Source organism: Pristis pectinata, chromosome 8 (genome assembly GCF_009764475.1).
Source record: "Pristis pectinata isolate sPriPec2 chromosome 8, sPriPec2.1.pri, whole genome shotgun sequence".
NCBI lineage: Eukaryota > Metazoa > Chordata > Chondrichthyes > Rhinopristiformes > Pristidae > Pristis > Pristis pectinata.
In genome coordinates this window covers 11,653,642-11,672,861 of record NC_067412.1, presented here as the reverse complement: position 1 = coordinate 11,672,861, position 19,220 = coordinate 11,653,642, and the positions used below count along the sequence as shown (strand labels likewise).

Below are 19,220 nucleotides of genomic sequence, written 5' to 3'. Positions count from 1 at the left end.
GTGGAGGTTATTTAGTTCAGTTTACACAAACTGTTCCTCAGCCGTGAATTGAGGAGTGACAGGAAGTGGACTGATATTTACCGAGAGCTGCGTTCGGTCCAAATTATTAATATGGAGGCCATAAATTCTCTGAGCTCTGTGCGCTAAATGCACATGGACGATTTTAGGTGTGTGTTGTACTTTGTTTCTGAAAATCACTTCTACTGACTTGTGTGGAGATGAATTGCGGAAAGGTTGTACAATGTGCAGCTGCCACAGCTCGTGCTTTATGTGTCGGTGACCAGGGTGACTTCCCCCCCCACCCACCCTCCCATTGCTTGAAGGCTCCACAGAGACACAGAAGGAGTTCTGTGATGCTTCATAATCTGCACAGGACACCAGGCCTGAGCATTCTTCCACGGAACGAAACCAAACCTCACCTGCTCTGGAATAAAAGCAGAAAACGATGGGAATATTCAGCAGGGCAGGGACCATCCAGAGAAAGAGAAACAGTTAGTGTTTCAAATCGGACTAAATCATTAATTCTGTTTCTCTTTCCATTGACGCTGCATGAACTGCTGAGTGTTTCCAGCGTTTTCTGCTTTTATTCCCAATTAAGCTGAAGTTTGTTGGTTTTCCTTATTGCTCTGGATTTGTCAGGAACTGTCAACACACTTATCCAGTTCAAAGAACTGGATTCCCCGCTAGGTTGTACCCACACTCAAATTACTCTTCATGGCAATGGAAACCACAGTCATGCTATGGAGTATTAAAAGAACATTTGCCTAAGGCAGTTCGAAGCTACTGATCAGCAGGGGCATTATCAAACTCCCCTTTCCCAGCTGTTACCCAGATCAGCTTTTAAGAATTCAGTATCACTAACATCGGTATCTACTATTCGACTTTTAATCAGTACAAAATCCATAGCCTCTCATCAGCGCGAATCCAAAAGTTTCCCAAGGCTTCCTGTCTCTGTAGTGCACACCAACCACTTTCTGACTCTCCATGGAGATTGGTTTCTGCCACTGCATTTGATGTGATGCTCTCCAAAGATACCCTGTAGCTTTGTTAGGGCAGGCATGGTAGTGTAGCGGTTAGTGTAACGCTTTTCCAGCGCCAACGACCCGGGTTCAATTCTGGCTGCTGTCTGTAAGGAGTTTGTACGTTCTCCCCAGGTCTGCGTGGGTTTCCTCTGGGTGCTCCGGTTTCCTCCCACATTCCAACGACGTAGGAAGTTATGGGCATGCTACATTGGCTCCGGAAGCGTGGTGACACTTGTAGGCTGCCCCCAGAACACTCTATGCAAAAGACACATTTACTGTGTGTTTCAATGTACATGTGATTAATAAAGATATCTTATCTTAAACTACCAGACTCCTCGGTCTTTGGCTCCTGGCCAGAGAAACCCTTGTAATGATTAATGATAGGATTTAACAATGATGAAGATGGTTCAGGGTAATTTTAACATAATTGCACATGCCTTTGAATGAACACTACTCGCTCGTTCCATTTCATCTACCTGCTAATCCTCAGCCTCAGAGCAGCGTTGCATAAACAAGGCTTCAAGTAAAAACGTAAAACTTTAAAACTTTATTTACAGCACGGTGACAGGCCCTTCCAGCCCATCAAGTCTGTACTGACCCATTTAAACCCGTGTTAACCTACCCGTACATCTTTGGAATGAGTTCAATCCTTTCTTATGCAACTGCATTTTTCTGCCTATCGAACATTATTCCTCCAATAACTGAACTCTGCAGGCCATACCTTTAAATGCATTTTAAACACGTCTAACGTCTTTGATTCCTGTCTCTCACCCATTTTGTTTTTCCAGCCATTTATTGACCTGTGTGTAATCAGACATTTTGTTCTTAACATTTGTTCTGCACTTGGTTTACATTTCTTATTTTATTCTTTCATTTTTTTGTTGCACCATCCTGCACTCACAGTTTGCTGCTTTACCTGGACAAAGTCTGCCTTCATCTCTCTGTTTCGTAGAGATTTATGGCACAGAGTAGAAGTCAGTAGCGCACTCAGTGCAGCTGCTGCTTCACAGCTCCAGTGACTTGGGTTCAATCCCAAACTGCACTCCTGTCTGTGTGGAGTTTGCATGTGACCGGGTGCTCTGGTTCCCTCCCACATCCCAAAGATGTGTGAGTTTGGTCTGTAAATTGCCTCTAGAGTCAGTGATGGTAGAATTTGGGGGGACTTCATAGGAATAGGTTACAGGCCAAATTAGTGGGGCAATGGGACTGCACTATGAGCTGGCAACAACTCATTGGGTTGAATGGCCTTCGTCTCTGTCAGAAGGAATTATGGAAATTGGCCCATCTTACCCATACTGGCCACAATTGGAGCGATTTAGGTTACTGCCACTTCCCAACTCTTGGTATGTAGCATTATGGTTTATGATTTTGAGAACTCAACACTCCTTTCCTCATCTCCCTCTGATCCTTTTACCAATTTATTTACATTTACGTCCCGTGTTGTTAGGACTTTAACTTTCAATGTGTTTTCCCATGGCTTTCTCTCATACACATAGTCTCCTGGATTGCTATTTCACAGGCACTCCCCAGTGTATGTACACCCACCCCAACATTACCTCATCTCACATGTATTACCTCAGAGATTGAAATTAGTCTTGGTCAGTCGTACAAAACAGAAGAAAGTAAGTTGCAATCCATTTCACATCTACCCACTCTTCCATTGGTTTAAAGCTTTACTTGTCGACCAATAAAGGTCAGAAGTATTATTGTTCATTATATTGTCATTATTTCTTTATTATTATTATTATTTTATTATTATTATACATATCATTAAGAGAAGAGAAGATTTCTTTATTAGTCACATGTACATCGAAACACACAGTGAAATGCATCTTTTACGTAGAGTGTTCTGGGGGCAGCCCGCAAGTGTTGCCACACTTCTGGCGCCAACATAGCATGCCCACAACTTCCTAACCCCTATGTCTTTGGAATGTGGGAGGAAACCGGAGCACCTGGGGGAAACCCACACAGACACGGGGAGAACATAAAAACTCCTTACAGACAGTGGCCGAAATTGAACCTGGGTCGCTGGTGCTGTAATAGCATTATGCTAACTTTATTATTTATGTGTTAATCCACCATGATCTGATAAACCTGATATTAATCTTCTCTCTCTTTTGATATTTTGGTTCTGGTAAATCAACAATCATTTAATGCCAACCACAATATTCAATCCCTTGCAAAATTCAGTGTGAGGTGTACATAATTTATTTTTCAATTTGTACATTTAACTAGTGTAAGGCACAGCTTTAACAACACATAGTTCTGGGGTTTGCTTGTTCAGGTTCCAAGTCAAGGACAGTCTAGCTGTTGAAACCTGTTAAGGTTACAGAGTGGCACTGCTGTAATGCTGCTTCCCCACAGCTCCAGAGACCAGATCCAGTCTTGCCCCTGGGTGGTGTCAGTGTGGAATTTGCAAGTTCTCCCTGTGACCACGTGGACTTCCTGCAGGTGCAGTTTTGTCCTGTGCCTTTTAGACAAGATGGTAGGCTAATTGGCTGCTGTAAATTGCCTCTAGAATAGGTGAGTTATTGGAGAATTGGCAAGTTACTAATGCGCATATGGGAGAGAATAGGTTACAAGGAAATAGGTTAGGGAATGGCACTGATGGTATTGCACTGAGAGCCGGTATAGACTTGACAGGCTGAATGGCCTTCCATGTGGTGAGGATCTATGAGTCAGCCAATTGTTGTAGCTGCTAGTCATTGTGAGAAATTGAGATTCCTGGGGAGAAAAATCCTTTTGTAAATATTCTTGATATTGCCACATCGACAGGATAATTTTACTTTATTTGCTGGGAAGTTGTGATGCCAGAACCAGCCAATGCTATCAGCTGTTGTTGAAAATTGTCTGAAGGATGGCTATCACTTCAGTGGCTTTTCTACTGTTGAAAGACAGGAGAGGGATGGCACATGATTTACAAAAAACTGCAGATTGTGGAAAACCGAAATAAAAACAGGAAATATCAGAAGCCCTCAGTAGGCCAGGCAGCATGTGTGGAAAGAGAAAAAGAGTTAGCACCTGAGGTAAAAGACTCCTTGTCATAGAATCATAGGGTCATAGACCTGCAGAGCACAGAAACACCATGGTCCATGCCAACCTCTTTGCTCATCTACACCAATCCCATTTGCCCACATTAGGTCCATAACTTTCTAAGCTTTGCCTATTCAAGATGTCTCTTAGACGTAGTGATTGTATCTGACTCCACCACCTCCACTGACAGCGAGTTCCAGATATCAACCACTCTGTGTAAAAAAACTTTCCCCTCAAATCCCCTTTAAATCTTCCTCTCACCTTAAATCTATGCCTCTTATTTTTGATAACCCTACCATGGGAAAAAAAATTTGGCTACCTCCCCTATCTATGCTTCTTATAATTTTACATACCTCTATCTGGTCATTCCTCAGCCTCCTTTACTCCAGGGAAAACAAGCCCACCCTATCCGATCTCTTCCTGTAACTGAAGTCCTCCGATCCAGGTAACGTCCTGGTGAATCTCTTCGGCACTCTCTCCAGTGCAAACACATCCTTCCTTTAGTGCCGTGACCAGAATTACACACAATACTCCCAAGTGCAATCTAACCAGTGTTTTGTAAAATTGCAACATAATAACCCATCTTTTATATTCTATGCCCTGACCTATGAAAGCTAGCATACCTTATGCCTTCTCCTCCACCCTTATCTGCCAGTGTTGCCATTTTTGGGGATCAATGGACTTGAAGCTAAAGATTTCCCTGTTCAGCATTCCTTAGCTCCCTGCCATTTACTGTATATGTCCTACCCCTATTTGACTTCTTAAAATGCATCACCTTGCACTTGTCAGGGTTAAATTCCATCTGCCAATGCTCTGCCCTACTTTCTATCTGATCTATATCTTGCTATATTGCCTTAAACAACCTTCCTCACTGTCCACAACACTACCAATTTTCCTGTCATTCACAAACTGACTAATCGTTCCTCCTACATTCACATTCAAGTCATTAATATACATCACAAACAACCAAGAGTCCCAGCACCAATCGCTGTGGTACACCACTTGTCACCAACTTCCAATAAGAGAGGCCTGCTTCCATCAGTACCCTCTGCCTCCTACCACAAAGCCAATTTTGGATCCAATTAGCCAGATTGCCTCAGATTCCATGCGCCTTAACCTTCTAGACCAGCTTACCATATGGCACCTTGTCAAATACCTTACTGAAGTCCCTGTTGACAACATCTACTGCCCTGCCCTCATCAATCTTCTTGGTTAACTCCTCAAAAAAACTCAATTAAATTAATGAGTCAGGATTTCCCTTGCACAAAGCTATGCTGACTATTTCTGATCAGCCCCTGCCTTTTCAAATGTATATAATTCCTATCCCACAGAATTTTCTCAATAATTTCCCTACTGCTGACCTAAGGCTCACGGGCCTGTAGTGTTCTGGCTTATCCTATTGCCCTTCTTAGTTAAAGGAATATTTGCCCTCCTGAATGAATTAAGCATGCAGAGTAGTAACTAATGCAAGTTGAGCTCAGTTTCCAAAATTTAGTTCCACTGAAGCAGGTTACGGAACATGAAATAAAACAAGAGAAGGAATGGACTTCACAGCTCCATTCCACTTAGTAAGGCCATGGTTCATCTTGTACCTCAACTGCTTTCCCACCCAAAATACCCTGAACGTCTAAAAATCTTTATATAAAGCAAATTTCATCCCACTGTATTACCACATTGTGCATTAGCACATGCACCAAAGAATGAATTTCTACCCCAAAGACTTTTCCCATTCCCTTCAGGCCAGGCTGCAGGAGTTGAGATGCTTCTCAAAGCACAATCACTGCTGTCACAAAGAAAACACAGGAGTCATTTTGCAAACAGCAAGCAGTGACCATTTAATCAGTTTCTGTGATAAATATCGATCAGGACGGGGAGAACTCCCTTGCTCTTCCTCAAAGTAATCCCATGGAGTCTTTAACTTCCACTTGAGAGCATTGGTTTAACAACAGATGATAACTTGGTCAGCAGAGGGAGGTTGCCAATTCTAGGGCCTGTAATAAAATGCCAAGTAGAGAAGCACTCAGCTCATGTTTCTCAGAGGCTTCAGGAACGCTGAAGTATTCAGCAGACCGAGGAACTGATCTGTTTCCATTTTCAGCACCATCTTTCATTTTGCCTTGCTGACATTTTTTTCTTTTATCTCCACACTACGTTATACCTGGGAAGCATAATCAGTGGAAGGAAAGCAGCCCCATCGAGATATGATAGCACAAGCAGTTTCATCTAATCTCTGTCAATATATTATTTTACATTCCTTCCTGGGACTACAGAAATAAAACTCCAGTTCCCTGCATTGTATCTTATCATTCTGTGCACATTCATCCTCAGGAACTGGAGTAACTTTATTATATATGTAATGCAATTGGAGGAAACATTTAAGCTGTTGGTCATTATACACCTGATCTTAACTCCTTTTGCCTGGCGGAAACTTTGAGGGGAGGGTGTGGTACAGTTAAAATGGTGATATTTTTTCTGTGATACGGAAGGAGGCCATTCAGCCATTGAGTCGATGCTGGACCTCAGAACAATCCCATTTCCCCCACCTTTTCTCCCTCACATCCCCATCAACCTCCCCCTGATTCTCCTGCCATTCAGTTACACTAGGGACAATTTACAGTGGGAAATTAGCCTAACAGCCAGCATATCTTTGGGATGTGGGGATAAACTGGTGGAAACCCACACAGACACGTGGAGAACTTGCAACCTCCACTCAGACATCATTGGCGGTCAGGATCGAACCAGAGCTGGAGCTGGAAGGCTCTCTGCGTCTGGCCCAGCAAGGTACTGGGATGTAGGAACTGCAGGTGGAGATACCCAATCCAGCATGATCCAGCCCAGTAAGGAATTCAGTAGAGCTTTCTTTTCCCAGAGAACAGTGGGAATGTGGGACTCACTCCCAGTAAACACATAAAGGAGAAAGCAATGGGAGGATGTGTTGACAGGGGTTAGATGAAGAGGAGCAGAGGAAGTTGGTGAATGTAGATGGGCTGAATAGCTTGTCTGGTCCACAGACTCCTGCTGGAGTTCAGTGGGTTTCAGCCGGATGAGCTGAGTAGGAAACCATTGCCCCTCCACTGTTTGATGCATCTTAGTTTACCCCATCTGCCTGCTGTAACCTGGGAATCAGAGCACGCTGGAAGTCAGATGGAGGTGGATCTCACCTCCCTCTCTGTCTCTGGACTCGGTGCTTCAGGGATGTACTGCATCATATGCAACCTTTGACCTCTTGGCATGAAAGGGACAAGTCAAGTTCAAGTTTATTGTCACAGGCATACATCCCCAGGGTATAAATGCCATGAAAGTTAGCATTTTGCAGCACAGTACATTACAAACATAACAAATGTAAGGTAACATAAATGTACATTGATATAATTTATACATTACTTACACATGCGCAAAAATAAACAACAAAATAAACAGAACGACACAAGTACAAGTTGAGAGTGTGAAGAAGAAATATAGGCCGAGTTAGAATGAGGGTTTTTCAGGTCGGTTCAAGAACCTGATGGCAGTGGGGAAGAAGCTGTTGTTGAACCTTGAGGTGTGGGTCTTCAGTACCTCCTGCCTGATAGCAGGTGAAAGGGGCCACTCACCTTCATCAAAAAGATTCAGAATAAACTTTTATTTTCCTTTATTTCACTCTATTTTTTATATTTCTGATTAATTCACAGTGGCTTAATGTATTTTAAACCAAATTTATTATTTCAATTTTTTTAATTGTTTAAACTCATTTAAATTAAACATCTTTGAGTGTCAGTGAAAATGCCTTTGACAGTGGTGAGCTGAGGTGAGACCAGGTTCTGCTGCTTGAGGCCTGCTTGCCTCTCACAACCTGCTCTGTCTCACAGAAAGGCTGCATAAATGACGCTTTCAATATAATGGGTGCCACAGTAGATAAATGTGGCTGTGGTATTGATGTGGGAGGCACAGTGCAGTCTTTTGATCAATCCATGCACCTTCTGGCCCAATATCAGTACCAGCACACAAATGCAATAAGAGTGGTACAGTGACACTGCTAATAAAGCTGCTGCCTCACAGCTCCAGCAATCCGTTCAATCCTGGCTTCCACTGCTATCTGCGTTGAACTTTCACATGTTCCCTGTGACTGTGTGGGTTTCCTCCAGGTGCTCCTGTTTGTCCCAGAGACATGAGGGTTGGTCGGTTTATCAGCCATTATTAATTGCCCCTCATGTGCAGGTGAATGACAGAACCTGAGGGAGTTAATGAGGATGTGCTGAGAATAAAAAAATGGGATTCATGTAAATGGGTGCTCATTGGTTGGCATGGACTTGGTGGGCCAAAGGGCCTGTTTCCATGCTGTATGACTCAATGATACATCAACTCACAGAACAAGCCAGTTTGGATCTCACTAATGGACATTTGCTGGCCCTGAAAATTTACCATGGCATGAATATAGCAGAATGTGTAAGGTTGTGCTTGCTTGCTTTTTAATGACAAAAGCAAATCTGTTGAAAATTTCAATTTTTCATTGGGGTATAACGTACCTGTTGTGATGTTATTCAGCTCCAGAGTCACCCTTTAAATCCAGTTTAGTCACCATCCTTGGCATCTCTGTTCTGGGTCTCCTGGGTGGAAACTTTGCTACAAATTTCCTCCACGGGAGTCTGCCCTGCTTCTGAGGAGTGGAGGTTGCTACAAGGAAGTTCTTGGTACCCAGAGGCTCAAAGTAGTTGATCCGTCCAATTGTGCAGTGGAGTTTATTCCGTGGGTATCATTAATCTTGAACAGTGGAGCAATAAAAATAATGGTAGTGCATGATCATTCCTTAAACAGTTATACACATGGCTGTTCTGGGAAAATTAGAAAGCAGAGAGAAGTAGAACACCATATCTGCTCCACTAACCAACATCAAACCTCTGGAGAAGTGGATGACTGCCTTATGCAAGTATTTACTTAACATCCTCTTGTTGGCACCTGTGATGGGTAAAATGCATTAAAAGAGGCTGCGCATTTTCATTGATTTTTCAGAGATGTTATTCCTAATGCAACCAAAGTGGATTCAGAACTGTTCTTTCAGTATTTGAAAACTGTTATTTCCTGATTAGAAAGTAAATTGGTAAATTGGTTTATTATTGTAACGTGTACCGAAGTACAGTGAAAAACTGGCCTTGCATACCATTCATACAGACAACAGTGCATTGAGGTAGTACAAGGTAAAACAATAACAGAGTGCAGAATAAAGTGTTACAGAGAAAGTGCAGTGCAGGTAGATAATAAGGCACAAGGTCATAATGAGGTAGATTGTGTGATCAAGAGTTAATCTTATCGTACTAGGGAACCATTCAATAGTTTGATAACAGTGGGATAGAAGCTGTCCTTGAACCTGTTGGTATGTGCTTTCAGACTTTTGCATCTTCTGCCTGATGGGAGAGGGGAGAAGAGAGAATGTCTGGAGAGGGTGAGGTCTTTTATTATGTTGGCTGCTTTCCCAAGGCAGCGAAAAGTGTAGACAGGGTCCATGGAAGGGAGGCTGGTTTCCGTGGTGTGCTCAGCTATGTCCACAACTCTCTGCAGTTCCTTGCAGTCCCGGGCAGAGCAGTTGCCATACCAAGCTGTGATGCATCCAGAAAGAATGCTTTCTATGGTGCATTGATAAAAATTGATGAGGGTCAAAGGGGAGATGCCAAATTTCTTTAGCCTCTTGAGGAAGTAGACGTGCTAGTGAGCTTTCTTGGCCATAGTGTCTACGTGCTTGGACCAGGACAGGCTATTAGTGCTGTTTACTCCTAGGAACTTGAAGCTCTCAACCCTTTCAACCCTTGGTCTCCTCCAACCCTTGAAGCTCTCAAGCACTTTCCCTTCACTTTGGAAGATAGAAACTTGTGTCTGGGGATGTGGCCACAAGGTATCCCACTGTATCTTGCCATTAAGGGTAAGCACAGATTGGCTAAGTGCTCTTTCATATTTATGGACAAATGTCAGCTTAATATTGGAATCCCATTACTGAATTATGCACACAGTAATCTTGTGGAGTTAACTGCTACTTAAGAGGTGAAAGAATCACAAAAGGCTAAGACTTTTTTTTTGCTGAACAGTCATATATTTGTTGGTCTTCCAAGGTGATAGGCTGCAGATATTGCTGAATCCAAGAGGTACCATTGTTCCAATCTGCTCATCTGTTGTCTTTCTGGCTTCTCTGCCTGGTTTCCTTTGCAGATATGACGATGGACGAAGTTCGAGAATATGAAAAACAAACTCAGGAAGCTACGAATGAGAAGATTGGAATCATGGCCCCCACCATCTCCATCAGCGAGGCTGCCCAGCCTCCGGCCACACGCAGCGCTCCTGCCAGTGCGCCCTCCACACCGCTGAGCGGCGACCCACCAGACTTCCTCAGTGTTCCAAAGGACAGACCGCGGAAGAAGTCTGCCCCGGAAATGCTGACCTTGCCAGAGCTTCGAGAGCGCTCGGCAAACAAGTAAAGCCGGCTCCGTTGTGGGAGGCAGCACTTTTTGTGACATTTTGGTTGTTGAATTTATCTAATGCTACTTAACTGAAAAAAAGCCATCTGTTAAGGGATTCTTTAAAGCTTTAGCCTGTAAAGATTCTGTGCAATGATCTTTACAACAGCAAGCTTGCATTAATACTGACTGGCCATAAGATTAGCATTCTTAATTTGTGATGGGGATTGGGATGAGGCTGTGTTTAATGCTATTGCTGTATTTTACTACACTTTCTTTATCATTCCTTATTAGGACTTTTAGGCTGACTCAGGACTTAGTGTTAGCATGACTGATAGTATGCACTGTCATATTAAAGCACTTCTGTGACATATTTACAAAGGTTTTAATCTAAATGTCATTGCTAAAAAGAGGGAAGATGGGTGGAGTGAACCAAAGTCAAACAGATTCAATTGGCTTGCAAGCGTAACGTAGAATAGATAAGGACTAGTTTAAATGGGGTTGGTATCATCCCATGACTCCAGTTCAGCGTGCAGCGATAATTTTTTTTTCTAAATTAGGCATTGAATATTTTCAGAGTACTTACAGTGAAGCAGCTACATTGCTGAAGTTTCCAGCAAGTTTCCGCTTTTATGACGTACAGTCTCTCCCTCAACACGTCTTTACAAAAAGCCTGCATAATGTCCCAACAGTTGAGGGGGTTTCTCTAACAACGTATCTTTCCTTTCTCCTACCTCCAAACCCTATATATCCCTCCTCTCCCACATTATTCCTCCTTGCAAACTACAGTTGCGTTCAAATAAAGACTCGTTCCGTCGTTTCTTCCTGGACTTCCAGAACTCCCTCTGTGTACTCTCAGCATCTAATTCAGGCATCCACCAACTAAAACCAAATTCCTCACCATGTCACGCACCATCAGGGTTCTTCTGTTGAGGAGTGCATAGTTTACAGGATGACCTCCAGCAGCTCACCACGACAACTTCAACAGTGCCTTCAGAACCCTGTGACCTCTACCAGCTGGGAGGACAAGGGCTACTGGCACATGAGAAGATCACCACCTCCAATTTACCCTCCAAGTCACATGCCATCCAGGTTTGGACATGTATCATTCCTTCATTGTTACTGCGTCTAAACCCTGAAGCTCTCTCCCAACCAATTCTCTGGGCCTTCAGAATGCAGCGGTTCCAGAAGACTGCTCATACCACCTTCTCAAGATTTTTTTTCTTTATCTATATGGCCTTAATTTATCTGGTCATTTTGTCTTTTCACAACATGGTTGTTTCACCTCAGATTCTTAAGCAGAGGCAATTTCAATACTTCCCATTCTACGAGGGCAGTTGGTCACTGCTTCCAATCACGACTTCTGCTTGCTATGTTGAAAATTCTCAAATTTGAACTTCTTAAAAAAATATTTTCAACCTTGTTTATTATACCATCAGGTTTGATAAACTATCATCAAAACCGTTTTGAAGCAACAGGAAACTGCATTTTTATCACATTCTTTATGACCTGATGATGTCCCCAAAGATCTTTATTTCTGTAGCCTCACATGAATTAATGATGCCACTGTACAATCTGGCATATTGATCACCTCAGGATTGACTATTAACACACAACTTTAACAAATTAACAAAGGATGCGTTTGTGTAGAAATAAGTTGCAGAACTAACAGCCAGAGTTGTGGACCATTGCTCCAGAGGCATGAGTTTAAATCCTACTGTGACAGCTGGGAAACTTAAATTTAAGTAATTAAATAAATCTGCAATGAAAGCTGATCTAAGTAATAGTAACCGTGAAATACTGGCTTGTTGTAAAAAACCCATTTGATTCACTGTCAGGCAAGGAAACTAGGCATCCTTAACATGTCTGTCCAATATGTGACTCCAGACCCACCAGTGTCGATGACTCTTAACTACATCGTCACTTCAGGAGCAATTAGGGATGGACAATAAATGCTGGCATTTCCAGTAACACTGACATCCATGAATGAATGGAGAAGAGTTGGTGGTAATCCTAACTGAATTGAGACCATTGCTTTGTAGCTCGTCAGTATGAAGTATGGACTAGATTTGTATTATACTTGGGTTTCCCACTTTGACCAAAATTGGATAGTTTTTTTCCTGTCCCTTCCAACCCTGGGAATCAGACTAGAGCATTCTACTATGTGAAGGTCAATTTACTAATTCTGATTTGGATTTCACACACTTATTTAAGAGATTAAGGGTAGAGGTTTGGAGAAATAAAGAAAGAAGGATCCTTAGATCCAAGAAGTCTGTCAGTTGTCCTTCAAGCTGTTCCAGCCACCAATCTTTTTCATTTCTTTGCTGAATGAATTGAAATCCCTGCTGCATATCCCTGCTGAAAGTTGGCAGTAAAGATGACTAAGACGGGAGAATATAAGTTCAGTTACGCTGACCTATTGGCAGTCCATTTTTAAAACATAAGAAATAGAAGCAGGGTTAAGCCATTCATCACCTGGTGCCTGCTCCTCTGTTCAGTAAGATCGTGGCTGATCTTTCAACATTTTCCTCCACTCCCTTAATATCTAAAAATCTATCGACCGCTGCCATAAATATGCTCAATGTCTCAGCCTCCATAGCCCTCTTGGATAGAGAACAAATATTTACTATCCTCTGGCTGAAGCAACTTCTTCTCATCTCTGTCCTGAATAGTTAACAGCTTAATTGGAGACTGTGAGCCTTGACTATGGACACCCCAGCCAAGAAAAACTTCAAACCCCCAACTACCCTGTCAAATCCTGTAAGAATTTGGTGTCATTCTCCCTTACATTTTAGAAGTTAAGAATTCCCCTCCCCCCAAAAATTGAAGTAGATCAAGCATTGGTTGTTCTGAGTCCTTGGATTGTGCTCGTTCTCATTTAACAGATGTGATGTCAGAGCAGTGCAAGTGTGCTAGACACTGGTGCTTCAAGCACGTCCTCAGGATCTTCCAGTCACGTGACATCCCTTTCAATGCAGCTCTTGAGTCATAGTTCGGATATCAGTTGTGGGCATCAGCAGATAGGGATGGTGACTATGGTTTACTCCGCCCTCCCTGACGTTACTGGACTCTTCATCATGCCTTTCTGGTTCAAAGGCCTTCAGTCATGGGAAGGCCTATAACTGTATCAGCGTGACGACTTACACTGTCTCCAATAAACCACTCAGATTTCACACTTAGGTGCCCAGGAAATTCTCCTGCCTCATCATCATCAAGGAACTTGACTGAAGTTACCATTAGTTGTACTGTAGCCTTCGTTTGTGTGGCTTTCTTTGCTAATGTGAGAAGCAATTAATTTGAATTTCCCCACACAGTTGATTCCCAACTTCAGTGTGGGGAAGCAGCCAAATGGTGACTGAAGACCTCTGATGTATGAGAAGGGTGACCCACAATTTGGGGCATTCCTACAAACCACGAGGCAGCATTGTTAAAACTTGGAGCAGGACATTATACTGCCATCTGGAGAGTAACCCAAGGGAATAAAAATAATCATTTGTTTCTTAAAAGAAACTTTATAATTCTGGCTTGACTGCCACGTTTCATTAAATAAATAAAAGCAAATCAAGAATGTTGCTTCTGGCAATGGTATGGAAAAGGCAGTCAAACGAAAGGATCACGTGGCCATAATGTTATGGGCCACCAGCACTAAGTTATTGTCAGCAGCCAAAAGCTATAGTGGAACTCCAGCTATTAATTTACCTGGGTCGATACGACTTGAAGGAAATGCCATGGCAACCAGGAAATTTTTTTTTTGTTCTGTTCTTTATTTCCATGTTCTTGTGACTGCTGTTTAATTGGAGTGACTCATTTTGAAATGCAGCTGTGCTATTTCTACACGAGACAGATTGTACAAATAACGGCACTATGTACACTTGCTACCTTCTGCACAGAGGCTGCATAACCCATTGAAATCACCATGCAAGGCTGAGTTAACAATGTGTATATAAGGAAATATAATGCAACCAGTTGTGAATGGCCTTCATATGAGTGTCAATTGCAGTAGCTGTAAATAGTACAGAAGATGTATAATTTTAGTTTAATGCATTGATAACACAGGAAGTAAAGAGAATGTCTTAGCTTTATACGTAGTAATTGTTGTCCATGGTGGTATATGAATATATTGCTACATATTAATGGTTCTGGGATTTGAACTCTAGGGATTAAGTTATAGTTAGGCTTCATGAGTGTACTGAAGAGTAAGGGTTTGCTTATATTCATTAAGACCATTGTGTAGTTACATTTTTGAATAATAAAAGATGTATAAAACAGTGAATTGGTGATGGGGCTCTTTACTGTAGCAGAGGTTAAGAATATTCAGTGCTGAACAATATTTGAAAGAAGTAGGCACAAGATTATATTTTCTCTTTTTAGAAACCCGCTCATTTTAAATGGTCCTTTAGTGAATCATTGTCAATGGGCCAAAGTCATAAGGCTCCTGCCCTAATGGCAATGCTGGAGTACCATGTTTACAAGTGCTTTAAGAAGGCAGCTTACCACCACCTTCTCAAGGCTCCTGAGGTATGGACACTAAATTCCTGCGATGCCCGCATCCTGTGAACAAAGGAATAAGTAAAAACTTTGCAAAGATTCAAACATTAACGAGCCCCATCTCTGCAGAGCAAATGACTCACCTGGGCTTTGTGTGTCACTTCTATGGTGCTAAGATTAAATGTTAACAGGGATGTCAGCTCTTTTTTAAGCAGTGTAGATAGGGAGCAGATCACCAGCAAAAAGAAATGCAATGATTTAGCTCCATTCAAAAAGAACTGAATGGCAATCATGTGTTAGGGTTAAAAATTAATGGGGTAGAAATTTATCCTGTGTTGCATGCATTAAGCATGGAATATTGTCATGGGTAGTCTACAACCTGACGGTATGAACATTGAATTCTCCGGTTCCTCCTCTGCCCCTTTCCTCTCTCCTCCTGATCCACCTAGCCCCTCTCTTTCCCCTCCTATGCCCTCTCCATCTGCCCACCTCCCACACACTCCTCCCACTGGTTTCCCTCCCCCACTACTCCCCTCTGCCCTCCCCACCTCCCTCCCTTAACTCCATGCTCCACCTCCCCCTCCTGTCACATTTCATCCACTTCAGCTCTTTGTCACTTCCACCTGTCACCTCCCAGTTTCCAGTGCTATTCCCACTCCCCTTCCCCCATCTGCCTATCACCACTCCTCACCTGGATCCACCTATCACCTGCCAGCTCCTGCTCCACCCATTCCTTCCACCTTTTTACGCTGGCTATCTCAGTCCAGATGAAGGGTCTTGACCCGAATCCATTTCCCTCCAATAGTTACTGCCTGACCTGCTGAGTTCCTCCAGCATCTTGTATATTGTAATGGGTCCTTTCCTCATGTCTATTCCCTTGAAGACAATGGAACCAAGTTTCAGAAGCAAAGTTTAATGCACGTACAATGCTATATTATCCATTTAATACGAATAACAGTGGGCAAATGCCTACCAAGTATTTCAGAAGGTAATAATCTGCAATATGATCAGCATATAGTGATTCTAGAAACACACAATTTTAGATATATCCTGACTTGGGAAGCAGAGCCAACCATGAAACCAATTAAAGGCTCTTACTGTGATTCATTGTTGTCAAAATCTTCAAACTCCCACTCAACAGTACCAAGGAGCTCTTTCCCCACCAGGAAGGCAGGTCATACCTTCCTCTTTTGCTGTGGCCATTGAACTCCACAAAAACATTATGTCTATGACTTACACTCTTGACATTTGCCTGGATTTTGGTGAAGAACATTACCTCAGTATTATTGCGGAATAAATCAGATCACTTTTCCGATGTCCATGCATGTGCTTGTAGATGATGATGTCCAAATGGCTGTGCTCATCCTCTCCAAACTCCACTCTAGCACTATCTCTGTGAGACACTTAGCAGAGGAATATGTGCAATGGCATGCATTTCCTACATTTACCCAATAAACAAGCTAGGAAAAGTTAGGGCCTGACAATTCAAGTTTTTAATGCCAAATCTCAGCTGCTCCCAAACAACCTCTCTGGAACTGAAATTAACTTTTGCAAGTTTGGAGTCTTCTTCCTTCAGCTTTTAATTATTTTTAAGAATTTTTCATTAACTTTCTTTCAGTCTCTTTATTTTGCTTTCTGTACATGATTTATATTGAATTAAGTAATCAAGCGTATTCCAGAACAAAAAAAATCTGCAAAATCTGGTTCAGACTCTTTGTGCCTCAGTTGGCATTCTTACACCTGATTGGTTGAGGTGACTGTCACTCAACTTGTTTGTGCAAGTCTTCCACGCCCTCTGGAGGATTACATGCTACATCAAGAGCTCAAGGATATACAGGGTGCTACGCAAAAGCTCACGAAAAGATCTGTATGCTTAATGAACAGCAAGCCCTCTGGCTGCAAAATCCAGCCCATCATATCATAAATTAATTATTCCGTCATAAGGGGAAATTGCCCTTGATAATTTGAAAGCCCGGGCTTAATGTGGTGAATGATCTGTTCTCATTATATCTTTTGAAAACCTTCTAGATCTACTTTTAATTAAAGTGAGTCATCTTGGTGCACACACTGTTTCACACTGCCCTTGATTTTGGATGTTTAAGCACTAAAGCTCCTCAGCTGTTTCCTACTTATAACTTGTCCAGATCAAATTGTTTATCATCAAGCTGCCCAGGAGTGATTGCTTGACACTTATTATCAAGATAATCATATCACTAGAAAAGCCTGTCCCATTTCTGATTAATATGAACAACAGGAACCTGGTTAAGTGTATTTATTTTTTAATGAAAGAGTTGAAAATCTCCAACACCTCTGACACATTCATGTTATGATAGAACAGGAAGAATGAAAAATTGGAAGACCTACATTCATAGATCTGAACTCTCCTCATTTTATAGTTTTATGTTCCTTTGTTCATGTTCTTTCTCTCTCTCTCTCTCTCTCTCTCTCTCTCTCTCTCTCTCTCTCTCTCCCTCCCTCCCTCCCTCCCTCCCTCCCTCCCTCTCTCTCTCTCTCTCTCTCTCTCTAACTTCCTTCATTAACTTATCAACTCTATTGCTAATCCCTATGACAACCCTGGCCTCACCCTATCAGAGATATTTCCTTTACCCTAGCCATCCCTCCCTGACCTTCTCTGCAAATTGATACTAACTTGTTTTTTTTCTTTCCCATACTGATGAAGCATCTTCAGCTTGAAAAGTTAAATTTGCTTCTCAATCCAAATTGGCTGCCTAACCTGTTGGAAGTTTCCAACACTTTCTGTTCTTATAATATGGCTTTAGAACATTTGATAAAGATCTAGATGGGAAATGAGCACAAAGGGAACCATGATTGTTGTAAAGGCACACCCTTTCCTTTAAGAGAGGAAACCTGGTGTCCACCTGACTCCAGAACCAAAGTTATGTGGTTGACCCTTAACCACTCACTCAGAATGAACAAGCTGTACCTCAGTTTAACAGATTGCAATGACAACCTCACCACAAGGACCGCAGTGCTTCAAAAGGGCAGCTCATCTCCACCTTTTTAAGGGCAATTAGGGAAGTACATTAAATACTGCCCTTGCCAGCAATGCCCTCATCCTGTGAAAGAACAGCACAAAGTATATTTTTCACTGAAATGAAAGTCAGGACCTGGAACCAACGACGTAAAAAGGTACTGGAAGCCAGCTCCATAATTAATTATAAAAGGTAGCCAAACATCTACCAGAGAATTAGCTAATTACAGGGTTACCGACAAAAATCAGGGACAAAACATGACTGAAGACAAAATGGACTGCAGATGCTGGAATCTGGAACGAAAAACAGAACACTGGAAGAATTCAATGGGTCAAGCAGCATCTGTGGAGGCAAAAGGTGTAAGTTGATATTTCACAAATGCTCTTGACCCACAAAACATGACTGCTTCTCCTACAGGCCAGCGTGCCCAAGGGGTCAAATCTCCTCCTCCTATGATTCTAAGATTGCCATTATATATTGACTATTTGACATTCTGTGGACATTGGAGCACTCTGTAACCTTGTCCCTCCCATGCCCTCTGATTCACACTATAATTGGGTAAAAACATTAAACACAGTGGAGAACTGCTGTGTGACTGACCCATCCTACAATCGTTTTCGCATAAGTGGATCAGCGTTACCTGACAGGCTACGATAGCTCAGTTTGATTTGGAACTAGATGTGCTGAAACAGAATCAGACTCTACCCAACCTTGAGACGAGCTTTAGAAAACATATCTCCGCCATTATAAATGCATCGCCATTTCCATCTCTTTGACGTCACTCATATTGACATCTGCCTCACATGTCTTGACATCTTCATCGATGCTCTTCTTGTCTCCAGATCTGGCAAACCCAAAGACAACCACCCTCATGTAATGTCAATAAACCTGAAGTCTTCCAAAAGTCTGCTATCCATGTCTGATCTGGCACCGATCTTCTCTGGCTATTTCCCTGGATTTTTGGTAAGGAATAGTAGATCTAACATCACCATTTTCCTTGCTGATCTGCAATGAAACAAAGCCTTGATTGTATAATTCTCTTAACTGTTTTCAAATCTCCCCATGGTCTCACCTTCCCTTTCTCTATAACCTCCTCCAGCATTGTAACCCTCCCAAGATATTTGTGTCCCTTCATTTTCACCCGCAAAATCATCCCAAATGTAATTTCCCCACCATGGCCACCATTCCTTCAGCTGCCAAAGCCCCAAGCTCTGGAATTCCCTCTCTACCCCTTCACCTCTCTTCCTCGTTTTAGGAAAAGT

General features: G+C 42.3%; 1 protein-coding gene across 1 annotated transcript in view; it reads left to right on the top strand.

Annotated features, from left to right (window-relative positions):
• Nucleotides 1-14,739, top strand: part of LOC127573298 (cytoplasmic phosphatidylinositol transfer protein 1-like) — a 169,034-nt gene extending 154,295 nt beyond the window's left edge. The window contains exon 9 of the mRNA XM_052021362.1: nt 10,233-14,739. Within this exon, the coding sequence (XP_051877322.1) occupies nt 10,233-10,498 (266 nt within the window). The 3' untranslated portion in view covers nt 10,499-14,739. The remainder of the gene's footprint in view (nt 1-10,232) is intronic.
• Nucleotides 14,740-19,220: the final 4,481 nt, after the last annotated feature.